At 41.2% G+C, this 16,003-nt stretch overlaps 1 protein-coding gene across 1 annotated transcript in view; it reads right to left on the bottom strand.

Annotated features, from left to right (window-relative positions):
- Positions 1 to 10,842, bottom strand: part of LOC108573411 (serine-rich adhesin for platelets-like) — a 230,192-nt gene extending 219,350 nt beyond the window's left edge. Inside the window, exon 1 of the mRNA XM_017935853.1 lies at positions 10,695 to 10,842. Within this exon, the coding sequence (XP_017791342.1) occupies positions 10,695 to 10,842 (148 nt within the window). The remainder of the gene's footprint in view (positions 1 to 10,694) is intronic.
- Positions 10,843 to 16,003: the final 5,161 nt, after the last annotated feature.

The raw sequence follows: 16,003 nt of genomic DNA, 5'->3' as shown, positions 1-16,003 counted from the left end.
GCACACGCTGTGTTACACAGCGAATGTAAGGTGCGTTGCGTGGTCGACACACGGTGTCCGCTCCCCTTCAAAACCCCCTCCCACCCTCTCTCGTTCAGAACATCCAACACAGATCCCCTGAGGAGGGCTCAATCTTTACAACGTGGCATGACACAGTCTCGTGGGGCCTGTTTTCGTTCGTAAAAATTCACCCTTTTAACTGGCTACGAACTTACTCGAGATTCTCTCCTGACTACCTTCAGAACCTGAATTTCAAATCGTTATATACGAAACACCGTGTCTGTATACATCTATACGAAAACTTGACTCCATTAGCGATAAATTTTTGTAATATCAACTCGTAGCTTCAGCTTTATGTATACGTATACTACGAATAATATTTAAAACATCCTCCATAATCAAAGAACTAAACTCACTTCATCTTCTTGACAAGTTTCTTCAACTTATCTGCGTGAATAACTTGGAAACAAACGCAAACAGCCTCGCTACGTATCCGTGAAAAAATACGAAACCGAGAAGAGAGAGAGAGAGAGACGACTCGTCGTTTATTAACCGCAGTGATAAAAATCGTAATTGTCCCATCAATTTTCCCGCAAAAAAATCGATTCGATAACACAACCACTCAGAAGGGAAAAACGTTAGAGAGAGAGTACACGCTCCTCCCCTTTAAGCGTTGGACGCGATGCTGGGTCGACGTTTAGCAGCGCATGTTCCTGATACGATGGGGAGGGGTATATCTTTGTTTTATTCTTAATCAACGCGCCCGCCGTGCGATCGTTTTCTGGCGAGGCGAGCGTGCCGGTGATTTGCCTGTAGCTTCCACGTCCATCCCGTGTCAGTGAACACGGATCGAGGGTAATTGTAGCGTTTTAGTACGCGGCGCGCTCCCTCGTCGGTTTAATAAATAGAAAGACCTTGATGTTGCCCAAGCCTTTAGAGTCGCGACCGGTTATTACCGCCGGAGTTTATTATTTTTAGTCTTAATTACGACGACGTGAATCGCCGATGAAGAAGTTCTCCCGTCTAAATCACCCGAAGATAAGCTAATCGCGCGGTGTATTTTCATCTTGGACGTCCACCGTCTAACAAATGGAGCACAGGTGCAGACAATAGGTGTAACGTTACAGAAAAAGGTTCTTTCCCCTATGTTCCTGTTGTTCGATCAATTCGTTTTATCAACAGCATCCGATCCTTTCTATTAACCTGCCTATAGACTCTTACACGTCTATCAAGTTGTCGACCGCAGAAACTAGGCGTGGATAGCGGGATTAGAAACCGCGCTCTCTGCCGAATATAGAAAATCTAGTCCTTTAACTGAGACTTCGGAATGCTATCTTTTGCATCTGATTCTGTGGTATCGTGTAACGTTGCAAAGAATTCGTTCTTTCTTTACTTTGCAATAAGTAGAATTATTGATTTGCGAAATGGTTCTTTGTATCTGCTGGACGCGAAGTTTCTCGGTTTTCATTGCCAGCGAATATCAATAAAGTATCGTTTTATTTGCTCGCGTTTAAGATAACAACCGTGGTAAAAGATTATTAAATGAAGTACGCGTAGGTACAGTATTGCTATCTTATGGAAGCGCAGTATTGCAGACCATCTATAGTGTACTATTGCAGAACGTCTACCCTACACGCCCATTTCTTCGCGAGTATCCAGCGATACGAATCCAGCTAGCATTTACATTCACCTGTGCATACTCTCTGGTTGCAGAGCCGCTCGATAATCGTCGTTTTGCCTCGCTACCTTTTTAATTGCCGCCGCTGCCGTTTCTACAAATCTTGTCTCTTTTAATCCAGCTGCTGATCGTTTACAAACTCGGTGCAACGAGAATGAGAATTAAGCATGATATACTGTCTCATTTTACAAGAGTCGAAGCGTTTTCTTCTATTTCAAAGGAACAGACTTGAAACCTTTTAAAGACAAAATTTGTGTGAAGCATCAATTTTGCGTAATGGACCAGAGTTACATATGTGAAACTGGGATTGCGTTGAAATTTTCGATAAATAGACGAAGTCTTCTCTGTATGACGATTCCATATTGTGTAACATCGTTAACCTGTTAATTGGATTCTCCTCTCAAAAAGAAGTTTAACCTCTCTAGTTTATAATTAAAAATGAGGAAAAATCATAACCAGTCACTCCATTTTGGTTCTTGCAAATGTGCGTGCAATTAAAAATTACTAATCCCTCAATAAATAAACATTGTCTAGAGCATAGTCTATGGTGGTCAGATTTCACCGCGAACAGTGATATCGAACGTGTGAGACACAAAAATTTGAAAGCACAAAATTAACTACGAGAAAGAAGTATCCTCGGTGAAAAGAAAATTCCAGCACCGATGGAATAATCGAAATAATTAGAAAATTACGCGTCCACGAACTCCCTGTACCTTTATATTTATTCCTCGCTATATCAGATATCATCTCGACCGACCGCTAGCATAATACGCCATTATACGGAGAGTACAGGCTCCACACCCTCTTCGCCGCGAGTATCGAGCACGTTGTACCCGCATTCGCGTTCACCTGTACCCACACACACGCGCGCGCACCCCGGTACCACCTGATAATCGTCATTTTGCTTCTCGGGTAGGATTTTTAAGCGAGAACTGCTCCGACAGAGTTTCTGCCATTAAAATTTATTTCCCACCGATCGGTGGACGGCGGTGCTTCAGAAATAGCGAAAGGACGGTGAAACGAGACAGAAAAATCCTTTCTCCCCCTCCTTCCTCGTTTTTAACGAATCCACGCACTTTACGGGCTCCTCCGCCGTAACGATGCATAGCGTCGCGTCCCTCCCGACGAAGGTATGACGTCGAAACGTTGGCAGTGTGTTCACGCGACCACCATTGTACTGTCAACAGTGGCAAAATCTCGAACAGAGGCACCGGTTGCAACAAGAGGTATCGAGAGACGTCAAAATGACGCGAGAAAAACCGCATTCCGCGTTGCACGGAACCGCTGTACAATGAAGCGAAAAATATCGCCGGGAACGATAATTACTGTCCCGCGGTTGGGATTTATTACCCTACGATGTCCCACGAAGGCAGAGAGAGAAAGAACCCGCGCCTTTTTCTCCCGACAAACTTTTCAACGATCCTGCGTTTCCCACCGCGTGTTTATTTACCAATTATACACCTGGACGGTATTTTTTTCTCTCTCTCTCTCTCTTTACTCCTCCCGCTTGAAACAACGAGCAGAGTTATTCCCGTGCGTTCGCTCACGTTCGAGTAATGCTACACTGCGTCGAATTTCAACAGGTGCCATTTTGCACCGAGTCACGAGTATTATTAAATGTCCGTTCTAACGTCCGACAACGCTTCACAGAAACAATGTTGGAGACTGAGAAAATTGTTTCAGTCTTTTCTGATATACACGACGATGGTAAAAATATATGTAGCCTCGTTCAGAGAAATGTCGATGAGCTTGAAATCTTGAAAAATAGGACCTTGAAAAAAATTGTTTTCTTGTAATAGTTGCTCTTTCTAAATAAATAGTATTTTCCTGTGACATTTTTTCCTATTGTCTGAAACACGTGAGATATTTAAAGTGCTTAAGTTAGGTGGAAAACTCTGTATATGTAAAAATTTCATTAACCTTAAACCTTAGTGCCTGAATCAAGTCTTTGTCAAGAAGACTTTGAAATGGAAAATGAGGGAAATGAGAAAAAGTAGCTAAGCTCTCGATTCAGGATCACCAGAAACATGGTAAAGATCCTTGAAAAAACTCGAAAATTCTTAATTAAAAGATGGCGTGTTGGCTATGGTGTTAAATTGGCATTCGAAATGGAACAAAGCACGAAGAAGGAGGACATCGGTTCCCGCTGTGAAAACATCCAAACGAGCCGAAGTCCGGGCGGCACGGCAATAAAGGGATCTTCAACTATTCGTTGTTCTGCGTAATAACGGGAGTGAAACGACCGTGGTCGACGTAACGGGCGGACTTATACGCCCTCGAGAAGAAACGCAGAGCCATATTTGTTCGGCAGAAAGAAGTTAATGTCCCTAATCGCAGATCGGTGGGAAAATTGCACCCTTCGAATCGCGAACGAGCGTATTTTGCTCAGCTCGTAAAGCCCGGTTCGAAAACAAAAAAAAAAGCGTGCAGAACCACCGCGGCAGAAAATGGGAATACGCAAGAAAACGCGATGACTCGACGGCTTGTTGCTTAAAACGTGCTGTGGTTCTTTCGCAAACCACCTCGTTCGCACTTCATTTTCTCTATGGCGATATGCAAATGTGGCAACAAAAAAATATGACGAACTTTGTTCGAGGTAAATTGAATTATACGCAATTTCTTGCGAACAATCGATAATATCGTGATAAATAATTAATGGAACGACGTTGATCTCAACAACCAGTCGAGCATTATTATTTAAATAATCGATAGTGCTCTGGTAATTTTAATTACCGTCACGGTCAGATTTGCACAATTTTTGCAAACTCCGTGCAAATAAAATATCGTCACAGAACAAACGTGACGAATCGGAAAATATACATATAACCGACGAGATTTTCTGCCGCGCACGTGTAATTGGCGAAATTTCAATTTCACATATACGGCGAAATAATTGGAGCAATAAAAACATGGGGAAAAAAGGGCGGTAACGCGGGAGAACTGGTTTGCTGTCCAACTTTCAATGGCAAGTATGCATGATTTATTACAACTTCGTTTAAATCTCGTTTGAACTGTGTCGGTGTGGACGACACAAACGTACGACCAAGCTGTCCATAGCCATATAGGCGAAACCTTGAAATCCTTGCATCGCATTACACGGCCATACACGTAACACGTAAATGGCAATACGCAACACTTTAAGGAACACACCACGACCGTGACAACTATTATCCTTAAGATTGCGCGGCCACCGGTTCGGAGTAACTAGCAAATAATTATTGAATTTTTTTAAAGAGACCTCGTTGCAACATGACGTTACAGGCAACCGTTTCAAGTAGCAGTTGCAACTAAATTTCTCCCCTTATTCCTTACTACGACGTGTTCCTTGCTATTTAGTCCTCTTCCTTACATCTTCCTGTGTTTTCACCAATTTTTTTCGAATAATGCAATCAATTAAATTGCTTTATAAATTCTATGGAAGATTTTGCTTAACCCTCTCTCATCTATGGACGAAAAATCTCGCGAAAAGCAGCTTACCCACTCCACTCTTTGTAAATTATAATTTAAAATAAATTTTTTTTTAATTTTTATTTCGAAACACTTCAAATCGATATTTGAAAAATGGAGAGACAAGATATCTCGTGTCCAAAGAATGGTTAAAGATTTGTTCGTGAATTATCTGGTCCACAGATGCGAAGGGGTTAATAACTCTAGCGGTATTAAAATGATGATAAATTTGATCGAACAATTACAATAGTATCAATATTTTATACATCTATTACGGTAGAAAATAATTTGTACGAAGCTTAATAATTCTTGACCGTGGAACTTCCTGGATTCGATGGGACGGCAGGACGATAAATCACATTTATACCATAGCAGCGTAACACTGTGTACTCGGGAATTAGAAGAATCATCGAACGCGGCGGGGTTAATCTTAATTAAATCTCCCCCGATCGTCTAACATTGCGTGTACATTAATCTTCGAGGCCTCCTAGAACCCCAACACGGAACCAGCCATTTTATCCTATTTGCCTTCCCGCGTGTAACTAGCTACACATACGGTGAAAATAGATAAGAAGTAAGCTCACGATCTTGTACGTAGATTCTGTTATCAAAACGCACATGAACGTTCCTATACACCGTGCTGCGCGGCTCTTCCCATCTTACAGCATCCTTTATTTTACTTCCCGCGCTTCTGCGAACCCTTACATCTTTCCGATAAGATTTCCAAGTGATGAAAAGAGTGCTTGGAAAACCAGACGAATTCTAACATTCGAAAATAGTCACAATCTAATCGACATATTTGGAAAATTATCGTAATTTGGCAATTACAGTAATTTCCACGTGTCGAGTCTTCCTGTACTCGAAGTGTCCCAATTGTTTAAAGCACAGTATATGAGATGCACCAACGAATAATCAAACCTTTTATCAAATTCAGATATTTTAATTTCTCTTTTTCAATTTCCCTTCTCAAATTAGAAGTGTACAGAAGTAAGAAACTGAAAAAATCGACAATCTCTCAATTATTCCACAGAATCATTGTCAAGCGGTGATTTCTGTCTCGTTACAAAAAATCCTGCGTTACTTATTGCTACACCTAGCATTGTACAAGAGAAACGAATGGCGTGTCAAAGTGTCGAAAATATTCCCAGAACACAATGCAGCATGATGCATCACATATGATCGATTTCGTTTCATGCAACAAAGTAACAGCGCGGGTTTCAATTTCTCGTGCGCAAAAAGGCAAATTAATTCCAACGCAGCGGGCAACTGTCGTGAACAGCGGGGAAAAAGGAATCACAAGTTGGTATATACGTTGCGTCTGCCCAAAGTAGCCCGTGATTTATTAACGAACAAGTACCGAACCGTAAATAACGCTAACGAACCGTAAACGGTGCAGGTATATCGTTAAACAAATGCTCGAAGCAGATCAGCCTCTTATACAGTTAACCCCTTGGCAGGATTCACGCGATTCCAGGCGTCTGTTAACAACAGGCTCGACACGTACAACGGCCCACCACCATTCTCACCAAGGCTGAAAAAGAATTCTACGCTGGCAGCACGTCTACGTTAGTGCATGCATATGCATCAGGTGTGCCAGACACTGTCGTACGTACGTATATACTGAAAATAACTTTGATTCGCTTATCCGGTGAAAATCACTGCTACGTTACATCAATAGCGAATCGATTAGATAAATACGGGTGTGAAAAGTGATATTAATTATACGTACTTAATTCCGTGGATTAGAGAATAGAGAGGAAGTGGAGGATTTTTTTAGGAAAAATTAGGGAATAAGAGGGATAGAAAGAAAGGGATCTTTATGAGCGAGATTGATAAGAAAAAATAGATGGACCAGAGTCACACAACTTTTTTAGTAAAAAATTATTGTGAATTAAAATGGCCCCCATTGCTAACGATTTTTATAATTCTGAGAACACTCTTTTTGGGCACTTTTAGATATTGCACACTAGAGTAGTCGCTTGGAAAGTGCGACCTTTTAGGGAACTCCTCAGTTTCGAAAATAAATCACGCAAAGCTGAGTGAAGTGAGTATGATAGATGGGGAATAGAAGTGAAAATTTTCGCTAAAAATTGAAATTTCGCTGGAAATCAAAAGTCGCAAAGGTACAGAAAATTGAATTACAAAAACCGCTGTGAATCTCGAAAGAAGCGAATTTTCGACATAAACTCATTTCTCTTCACTCGCGGGACACTAAATTAAATCCACAGTCCAGGTATTTTCGATCAAACGTAAACCAATTACCGCGACGTCCTTTCTTCCATACCCACTCCGTTCAAACGGCAATACCCAAGAGATCGTAACGACAGGACACGGTCGGACGTGGAAGTTTCGCCTTATTAAATTAGAAAAAGTCCAATTGTTCGCGATCACTCGGTTAGAATGTCTCTGAATCAATTTCGTTGCAGCACGGTTTCGACACGTCCACGTTACACCATATCCTCTATTGTTTCACACCGGTATACCGGTGTGCATACATGGAGATCCTTAAGGCAAACAGGGGGAGGGAATTTTGACTCGATTAATCGTTCGGCGATCGAAACGACGCGTGACATGTTCACGGTTCCAATAGTGGCGGAACGTCAAATTCTATCGAACGTTCTCTCCGTTGTCGATAGAAAGCTCGATCACGTTGCCAATTTGTACGCACAGTTAGACGCACCTTTAGGTGGCTCATCGAGTTGGCGCACGACACCTCCCTGAACACGCACAGAAACGCATTTCCGCCTTTCTAAACGAATGCAAATCAAACGAACGCGATTAAACCGATGGACGTTGTCCAACGGATGACCGATACCGATCTTTTGGCATTCTTTCACGGCGTGAGAATATTGTTCCTGGACAAAGGTGAACGTATTAATCGGGGTTAACCCTTGAGCAAAAGGGTCAGATAGGTGTTACGTAATTAAACGGTACATTGGAATGCGAGATTTTAATCGGGAAACGTTCGAGTTGGCGCGCGTTAATTAAGCTGCTGATCATAGACGAAATTGTTGGAGGAATACAGCTATTTATACTAATTACGTAAAAGTAGTGGATTAGAAATATTCTTGAATACCTCGACTATCGATTTCGATATTCCAAGAAATCTTCTGTACGAATTTTAATTCATAATTGTATTATTTAGGATTCGAAGAAATCTTAATTTATAATTCTTTTATGTCGGGATTGATTAAATAGATAAAATTTCCTGTTCAATGCGCCGGTGGAACAAAAATTATCGCAGTGTTCTCATTACGTAAAAATAGTAGATTATAAATATTCCTTAATATCTGAGTATCGATTTCGAATGAATTTTAATTCGTAATTCTTGTTGGATTATGGGAGTTACCGGTTGTTAAATAATTAATAATTCTTATTTTAATCTATATACTTTTATTAGACACAAGGAAGCTTCGCTTTTCCACTTGATGGTAAGAGCACTGTATACAGACTAAGAATGCTCCTACGCTTGGGACCGAAGGTCCTTTTGTCACGTATCATAAACATTTAGTATACAAAAGAAATATATGTATACTTTCTAGTAAGGCTTTAAGATTAATTTTTGTTACATCGAACTGACTGATAAATCTAACACTTCTTTCATTTCGAAATTATCCAGATACATAAATTTTCCTATTCAATTATCCGGAAAAATAAAAATTCTAGTCAAAATTTGAAATAACGATGGATAATTGGGAGAAGAATTTAAGTAAACTCTACTTAAAAAATTTCGTCCGAATGCAACAAATTCGACGAAGAGTGTCGATAAATTATGTCGCAGCGTGACCAAACAACCAAATTAAAAACACTCGTGCAACTTAGATGCACGCAATTAAAATTGAGCAGCGAAACGACCAGCTGAACGATTTCGCTGTGAATTATGTAATCTGAACTTTTGCTACGGATGTTACTCCGGCACCGGTTACATCGACGTGAATTATCAGAGCAACGGGGACAAGTCATCTTACAAACTCGTTCCTCCTTTGCGTCGAATAATAAACAAGGAATTCATCTAAATCAACATTCATTCTGATGTATCGAACCGTAAAATACTTTCTTTTTATATAACTTGCATATCAAATAAATTCGAATATATTTTTACAAAAAATTTATTTCGATAAAATAAAACATCTATTTTATTACAGACGTTTAAACTTCTAAACCACCCTGTAGATTGGAAATTTTATATAAAACATTATTATTGCTATTTGGAATAGCAAGTAATAGTTTCTAAACAATAGTCCCAGGTGTTTCCTAACACGTGTTGCAAATTTATGATTGCTTTATAGCCTCTGATATACATATATATATATAAATCGAGGAAATAATAGTACAATAAACGCGTGGAGAGAAGTGTGAAAATATATTGCACAACGTTGCGATTTCACGCGAATTTTCAACGGAAAGAAACTAAAGGAAAATTGAATTTCCCCGTGAAAAGTAGGCGTGCGTTAGAAGATTACTTCGGAAAGGCACAAGGCCTTACTCGGCGAACGTATAATACTTTCACAGAAGCGTTAGAGCAAAGGTCATTCTTCCCCGGCAAATCCGAGACGAGTAACAAAGTTCAAGCATTCACCGTCATACTGTTGATTTCGAGAGAGTGCAATTGCCATGCGACGAACAGAAAACGTTTACAAATATTTATGTTCCCGTTATACGACGAATACGTTAATAGAATGATTTAAAAGGGGCATGATGAAAATAAAAATTATTTTTTCTCTATGGTAATCGTTGAACGTTGCACGTCTAACGTGTACGATTGAAAAGAAAAGAAAAATAATATATATATAGTGTACAAAATAGTACGTGCTATTAACATTGCTAATATCGTTCCTACAGTAAGGTCGTACGTCTGAAAGAGGCATCGTGACACACATTGTGCAACGAGCATAAGCGACACTTTCGATAATTTAAATGAGCAGTGACATTCAATGCAAATCGTGACGTGTATAAAATCAGAAAGGACAACGTCGCGAAACTTTGGTTACAAAGAAATAGAAACATGTGATTCTCGGAAATATGGTTCTTGGAATTAATAACAGTGCCTCCTTCCAACGCTTGGAAAGAAGCAAAAAACGAGTTGAAACATGAGAAACGACAACATGCAAATGCTATAGTTAGAAAAAGACACGTATTAATGAGAAATATTTATGTACGTTTGAACTGCGATAAAAAGGTTAGAAAACCTATGTATACTACGTTAAAATACATGTATGCAGCAACGAGGAATAGTAAACAGTATAATTCGCGATTTTACGTATCTACGTAGTTTTTGCGTTGCACGTGTATTCATTTCATACAGCTGAAAAAGCGAACGTCTTCGACCGAAGCGTCCAAGTGTTTGGAAAAAAGGTTGTTTACATTCCGTTCGAATTCCCCGAAATGCCTCGAAACAACATGGCACCATCTGGTGCGTTCGTTAATTGTACTTGGAATTCGAACGAAAGAAATGTCAATAACTGGTCACTCGTAATTTGATACAATAACAAAGCGTCGAATAGAAGGGTCGGTAACTTCGAGGCTTGATGCAGGACAAAAAGAAATGAAACGAAAATCACGAACTGACCTGTATCGACGCGATGCCGGGCGTTGGTCTCGTTCGCCGGAAGAAGGTCGTCGTATTCCAGTGTCGTCACATCCTTCGCGTGAGCCAGCACGATCACGGAAGTCACCAGCATCAACACCATCGTCACCCACGATCGATTCACCGTCATTTTGACCGAGCAAACACGCACGCAAACCGGCCACGAAAAATCCGTCGCGCGACACAGCCCACGCCGTTCGATCACATTTTCGCGAGTCGCGAGAATCGGTGCTTCGAAGACGAAAGCTCGAAATTGTCGAGCGCTCGAAGCGGGAAGTTCGAACGTCGTGATTGCGTACCGGCCGCCGATCCTCGCATATCATCAAACCACCCAATTACACAACACGCCGATATACGAACGAGACGCGATTAAACGATCGGTAACATACGTCGACGCGCGGTTCGTTACGATTCGCGCATTTTGCCCGCGCAATTCAGACATACGATACGACGCGAAGTTGGCCCTTGGAGGGCGCGAGTTCGATGCGTGCGCAGATCGAGCCAACTGTCATAATTACTGCGCACAGGACAGAACCGCGTGTGAAACGAGTGCACGGTTCACGGGTGAGAAACTCGAGGTCGGTGAAACTTTGCGAATCCTCTTCGTCTCCGATCCCGTCCCCGTCGATTTCGTATCGGCCGAAGGGCTGTCAGTCGCCGGACATTACACACTCGTCGACTGTCACTCGCGTACACGCAACCGTACGCGGCGGTCCACGGTCGCGAAAATAAAAACAATTATCCGGGGTCGCGCGTGCTACCAGTTTTAAAAGAAGTGTGCGCTTGCCGCACGAGTCCATGCCGCACTGCTAGGCAGCAGTCAGGTGTTTCAACCGACCGCCACGCGACACCAGCGCCATCTGTCGACCTATCACCGAACACCCGATGCCGCGCGTAAACCACTGGCGCGCTTTTCACGCGCACGCCTCCCTCGCGTCCTTTCCTCTGTATCACGTGGCCACTTGACTTCATTCATGGAGACAGGTCCTTTTATATCGCGAACCTGTGTGCGTAACCATCAACCGGCCAGGTGTAGGTGTCGTGCGTCGTTCTCGACTCCTTTTTTCTCTTCGTTGCATACTACGACTTTTGAAATGTGGACGGGAATTAAATCATTGCTTTATTGCGTATCCTTTGAAACACGCATACGTACAAACTCTACGTATAAATATTTAAAAAACGAACAAATGCAACGTCGTTCGTTTTATCGAATTTTACGTAATAACAAGTAAAAGACGGGAATACCGAACTTACGTCAAAACCCTCAAAAATTCATCCGCGTTGCGTTCGTGCAGCGTGACACGGGGGATCGACGAAGTTTCACCGATTTAATAAATCAATTTCGATGCCTGGCAGGTCCACCGATAAAAAATGCACGCGGTGTAATGATCGCTTCTCCGAAGCGCGTCACAGCTGGCCGAAACGTAATCGATTCCGGGAATCCCCGAACTTTGAAAATTCTCGTAACCGAACAATCAACACGTCTCTCATCTCTTCCCTTCATATTTTATTCAATATGAAAATTTTTGTATTCGATATTCAAGTTGAAGTGAAGAAAAAAAAAAAAAAGAAAAAACATTCTTCTTTACCACGTTTCCCATGCATGCCGCGTATAATCGAGTATCGCCGTGGATCTCTCTCGATCCCTTTCAACTTCCACGAATCTTTCCCCCCTTATGATTACCAAACTCGAAGCGTAGCGTGCAAACATTACTCAACGCCGACAAACCGTTCGCCTCTGGACAGTTTCCTGCACGAAAGCATCCGCGACTCGTTCGTTCGTTCGTTCGTTCGTTACCTAGATTTCCCCTATATCGGTGGCGGTGTTTTTCGCCGTCTCTCTCCGTGCATCCCCGTCCTTAGCAAGGTAAAATCGCGTCGCAGTCACGTAACGCCGCGGCCTCTCTCCGCCGCCGAAGAGGACACGGATGCCTCGGTCTACCGGTATTTAATTAAGCCTGGTCGCTCGAGAAAAAAAGTCGTTGGTACAGGAAGCGATGGGTTTCGAGTACGCGAACAGCGGACCGTAGTTCGAGCCCCGTTACGGGACAAATGCATTGGCGTAGCTCTGAATCGATCAGTTAGTTATCCTTAAGCGAGACCGTTCCCCTTAAGGAACAACGTCTCGACGCCGTTGTAGAATGCCGGTGCAACTTCTCGCCGGTATTCCAAGGGATCGCGAACCATCTCGACCTTAAAAATCACCGACACGAAGCAAGAGGAGTAATGGTCAGAGCAGAACATCGGCTTTGTCTCTGTCGCGCGCTCCCCTTTCACGTGTTATCTCCTCTCTATCTGTCCTCGGTGAGAGGCAAACGATCCGTTTGTTTTCCACCCCGTCGAGGAAACAGACGGTCGATGCACTTCCAATCGCAGCTCGATCGCGATACATGATCGTATTGCCGCGTTCGATGTTCCACGACCTCAGGTTTGCACGGAGTTGATTGCATCGGGCGATCCTACGGTCGGTTATCGTGAGATTTTTGAGGAATCGGAGAGAACGAGGGATGAGATTTTCGAGAGATCGGAGAATTGGGATTGAAGAGGGATTTTGGAAGGATTGGAAATCCGTGTTTTGTATTCGGAGATTTTGGAGGAATTGAAAGATCGAAAGAAAGAGAGATGAAATTTTCGAGAGATCGCAGAATTGGGATTAAAGAGAGATTTTGGAAGGATTGGAGATTGGACAATCCTTGGTTAGTATCCTGAGATTTTGGAGGAATTGAAAGATGGAAAGAAAGAGAGATGAAATTTTCGAGAGATCGCAGAATTGAGGATCGCAGGATTGGAAATCCTTGTTTTATATTCGGAGATTTTGGAGGAATTAAAAGATCGAGAGAAGGAGAGATTGATTTTGAAAGAGAGATGAAATTTTCGAGAGATCTCAGAATTCAGATTGAAGAGGGATTTTTGAAGAATTGAAGATTAGGATCCGATGTAGCGAGATTTTGGTGAGATTAAAAAATCGAGAGAAGGAGAGATTGATTTTGAAAGAGAGATGAAATTTTGGAGGGATTGGAGATGGGACAATTTTTGCTCGGTACGACGAGATTTTGGAGGAATTGGAAAAATTGCAATTTTTACATTAGAAAAATAAAACGAATTGTTGCTATATAAATTTTCCTTACCTTCGAATGTGGTAAAAGAATTGATACTTCAGTACTTAAGTAGTTATATGAAGCACAAAATTCATACATTCACTTCTTAATCCTTCATAACTCGATTCTCCTGCATTCGTGAAAAGAAAATCGACGATTAATTATAATTTTACATTTCGAGGAGAGAGCAAGTATTAACAATTAGAAAAAAAAATTGGTAAAGTGCATAAATAACAACGAACAAATAAAACGAGTCTTATTATAAAATTTAGATAAATGATAACTTTGAAATCTAGTCGAAGTATTAATGAAAAAAAAGGATTTCGTGCACTATCTTCTCGATTCAGTTAGAATGAAGCTTGATAGTTAGAACGAAAGTTGATCCTAACGAAGTTTTCTGAAGTCTCATACATTGTAACAGTACCTACGATTTTCGCGAGAACGTAAGATCTAGAAGATCGTAGAACGTATCTTCCTTTTTAACGAGCTACTGTTCAGCTATCTTTCTCACGTATGAAGAATCCACAATACTTTATTGTTCGGTGTTTGAAGACAACGAACTTGCATCTCTCTAATAGCCGCTGCAACTCTAAAATACCTTCCGCTGTGATTGTAACTGAACAGAACGGTGAAACTACCGTGGTTAACGTTTCTTACTCCATTGCAAAACCTAAATTTACAGAACTTTAATTTACACCCTAGCGAACAATATCTTAATACACACGATCGAATACACGAATAAGAAGTACATAAGTAGTATACGCGAGCCTGCAGAATGACTCTCAGAAACGTATCCGAAAGGAGGATCCACGGGCTGATGCGCAATAATGTCTAAACACGGTACCAACGAAATTCTTCTATGCTTCTTCATTTTGGTTCCCTTCTTTTTTCAAGCCTCGAGGGACATATTCTCACGAAATCCGGTTCTACTGGTTTGGGGTTAGATACAAAGGTGAAGTTTAGCTCCGGTGGCCCGAGAAATCGGCACCTCTCGCTGATTACTATACCGCGATGCACCGTGTTCGATTAGTTTCTTTATTAGGTAAAAAAGCAAACTCGATTGTTAGAATTCGAAGATCATTTCGGAAAATCATTTTTTTTACAAATACGTTTCATACGTTAACCATGAAAATTAAAGCGAAATCATCGATGTAGTTAGATCCTCGACGTTTCACAGAAAAAAAAAATCAAAATCTAAGCTGTTTGATGTAGAGAGTTTGACGTAAAGAGAGGCAAGTTTGTTGGTACAAAGGGAAACAAAAGGCTACACTGAGAAATTTACCAGGTACATCCTAATTAACTTAACCTACATAGCTAAGGTCCGTAAATGCTTCACGAATTAACAATGAAAGGAGACACGGGTAATCAATCGTTCTGGTTCGTTGTCGTCACGTTGAGCCATAATCTAAACTGAATTTCAATTAGCCACGTAAACTTTCAAAATCGCCTATGAATAAAAAAGAAAAAATATTTGAATTCTATAGCTATCGAATGGTACGAGTTGATTGATTTCTAATTAAAACGTAAGTTAATCTGATATTCGAAAATGAATCGGTCGTGTTTATCGCCCGGTTGGAATCTCATTTGAGAAGTAAAGTTGCCTCTCTTTCTCATTTTCGCCAGTAACGTATGAATAAATGAAAGGACATTAGCGGCGCTCACATTACAGGTTGTCACGTTCTCCAAAGGGGTGAAATTTATTACTTCAAATTGGTTACAAAATACGCCATAATTCTCGCGTTATTTACGAGCGTACCGGCAGTGTTGACGACGCATCCCGTGAATACGTCTCCCTCATATAATATTATACATACGAGGGCAATACGAGGAGACCGGGTGCATTTAAATATTCATACGCAATGCATCACGAGCCATGCATCAGTTCGCGACTCCGAGCACCATAAACACGAGCCTACGTAACGTATACGGAGTGTCATTTTAGTAAAATCCTTGATTACCTCTTTTTATCGACGTTTATCAAATTTCCGACGAACGAAAAAAGAAATAATTCGAACAGGAGAGAAAATGTGTACGTATTGATTAAAAATTAATCACGCAAACTGGAAGTACGTAACAATGTAAAATTTGAATAACGAATGTTTTACAATGCTTGAAAAAAAAAAGAAGGAATATTCCGTATTCGTGAATTTTTATGCGATTAAAATTGAAAATATGCGTAGAAGAGTAGAAGAG

The sequence above is a fragment of the Habropoda laboriosa genome, unplaced genomic scaffold (genome assembly GCF_001263275.1).
Source record: "Habropoda laboriosa isolate 0110345459 unplaced genomic scaffold, ASM126327v1 scaffold92, whole genome shotgun sequence".
Taxonomy (NCBI): Eukaryota; Metazoa; Arthropoda; class Insecta; order Hymenoptera; family Apidae; genus Habropoda; species Habropoda laboriosa.
This window is presented reverse-complemented; position numbering and strand designations above follow the sequence as displayed.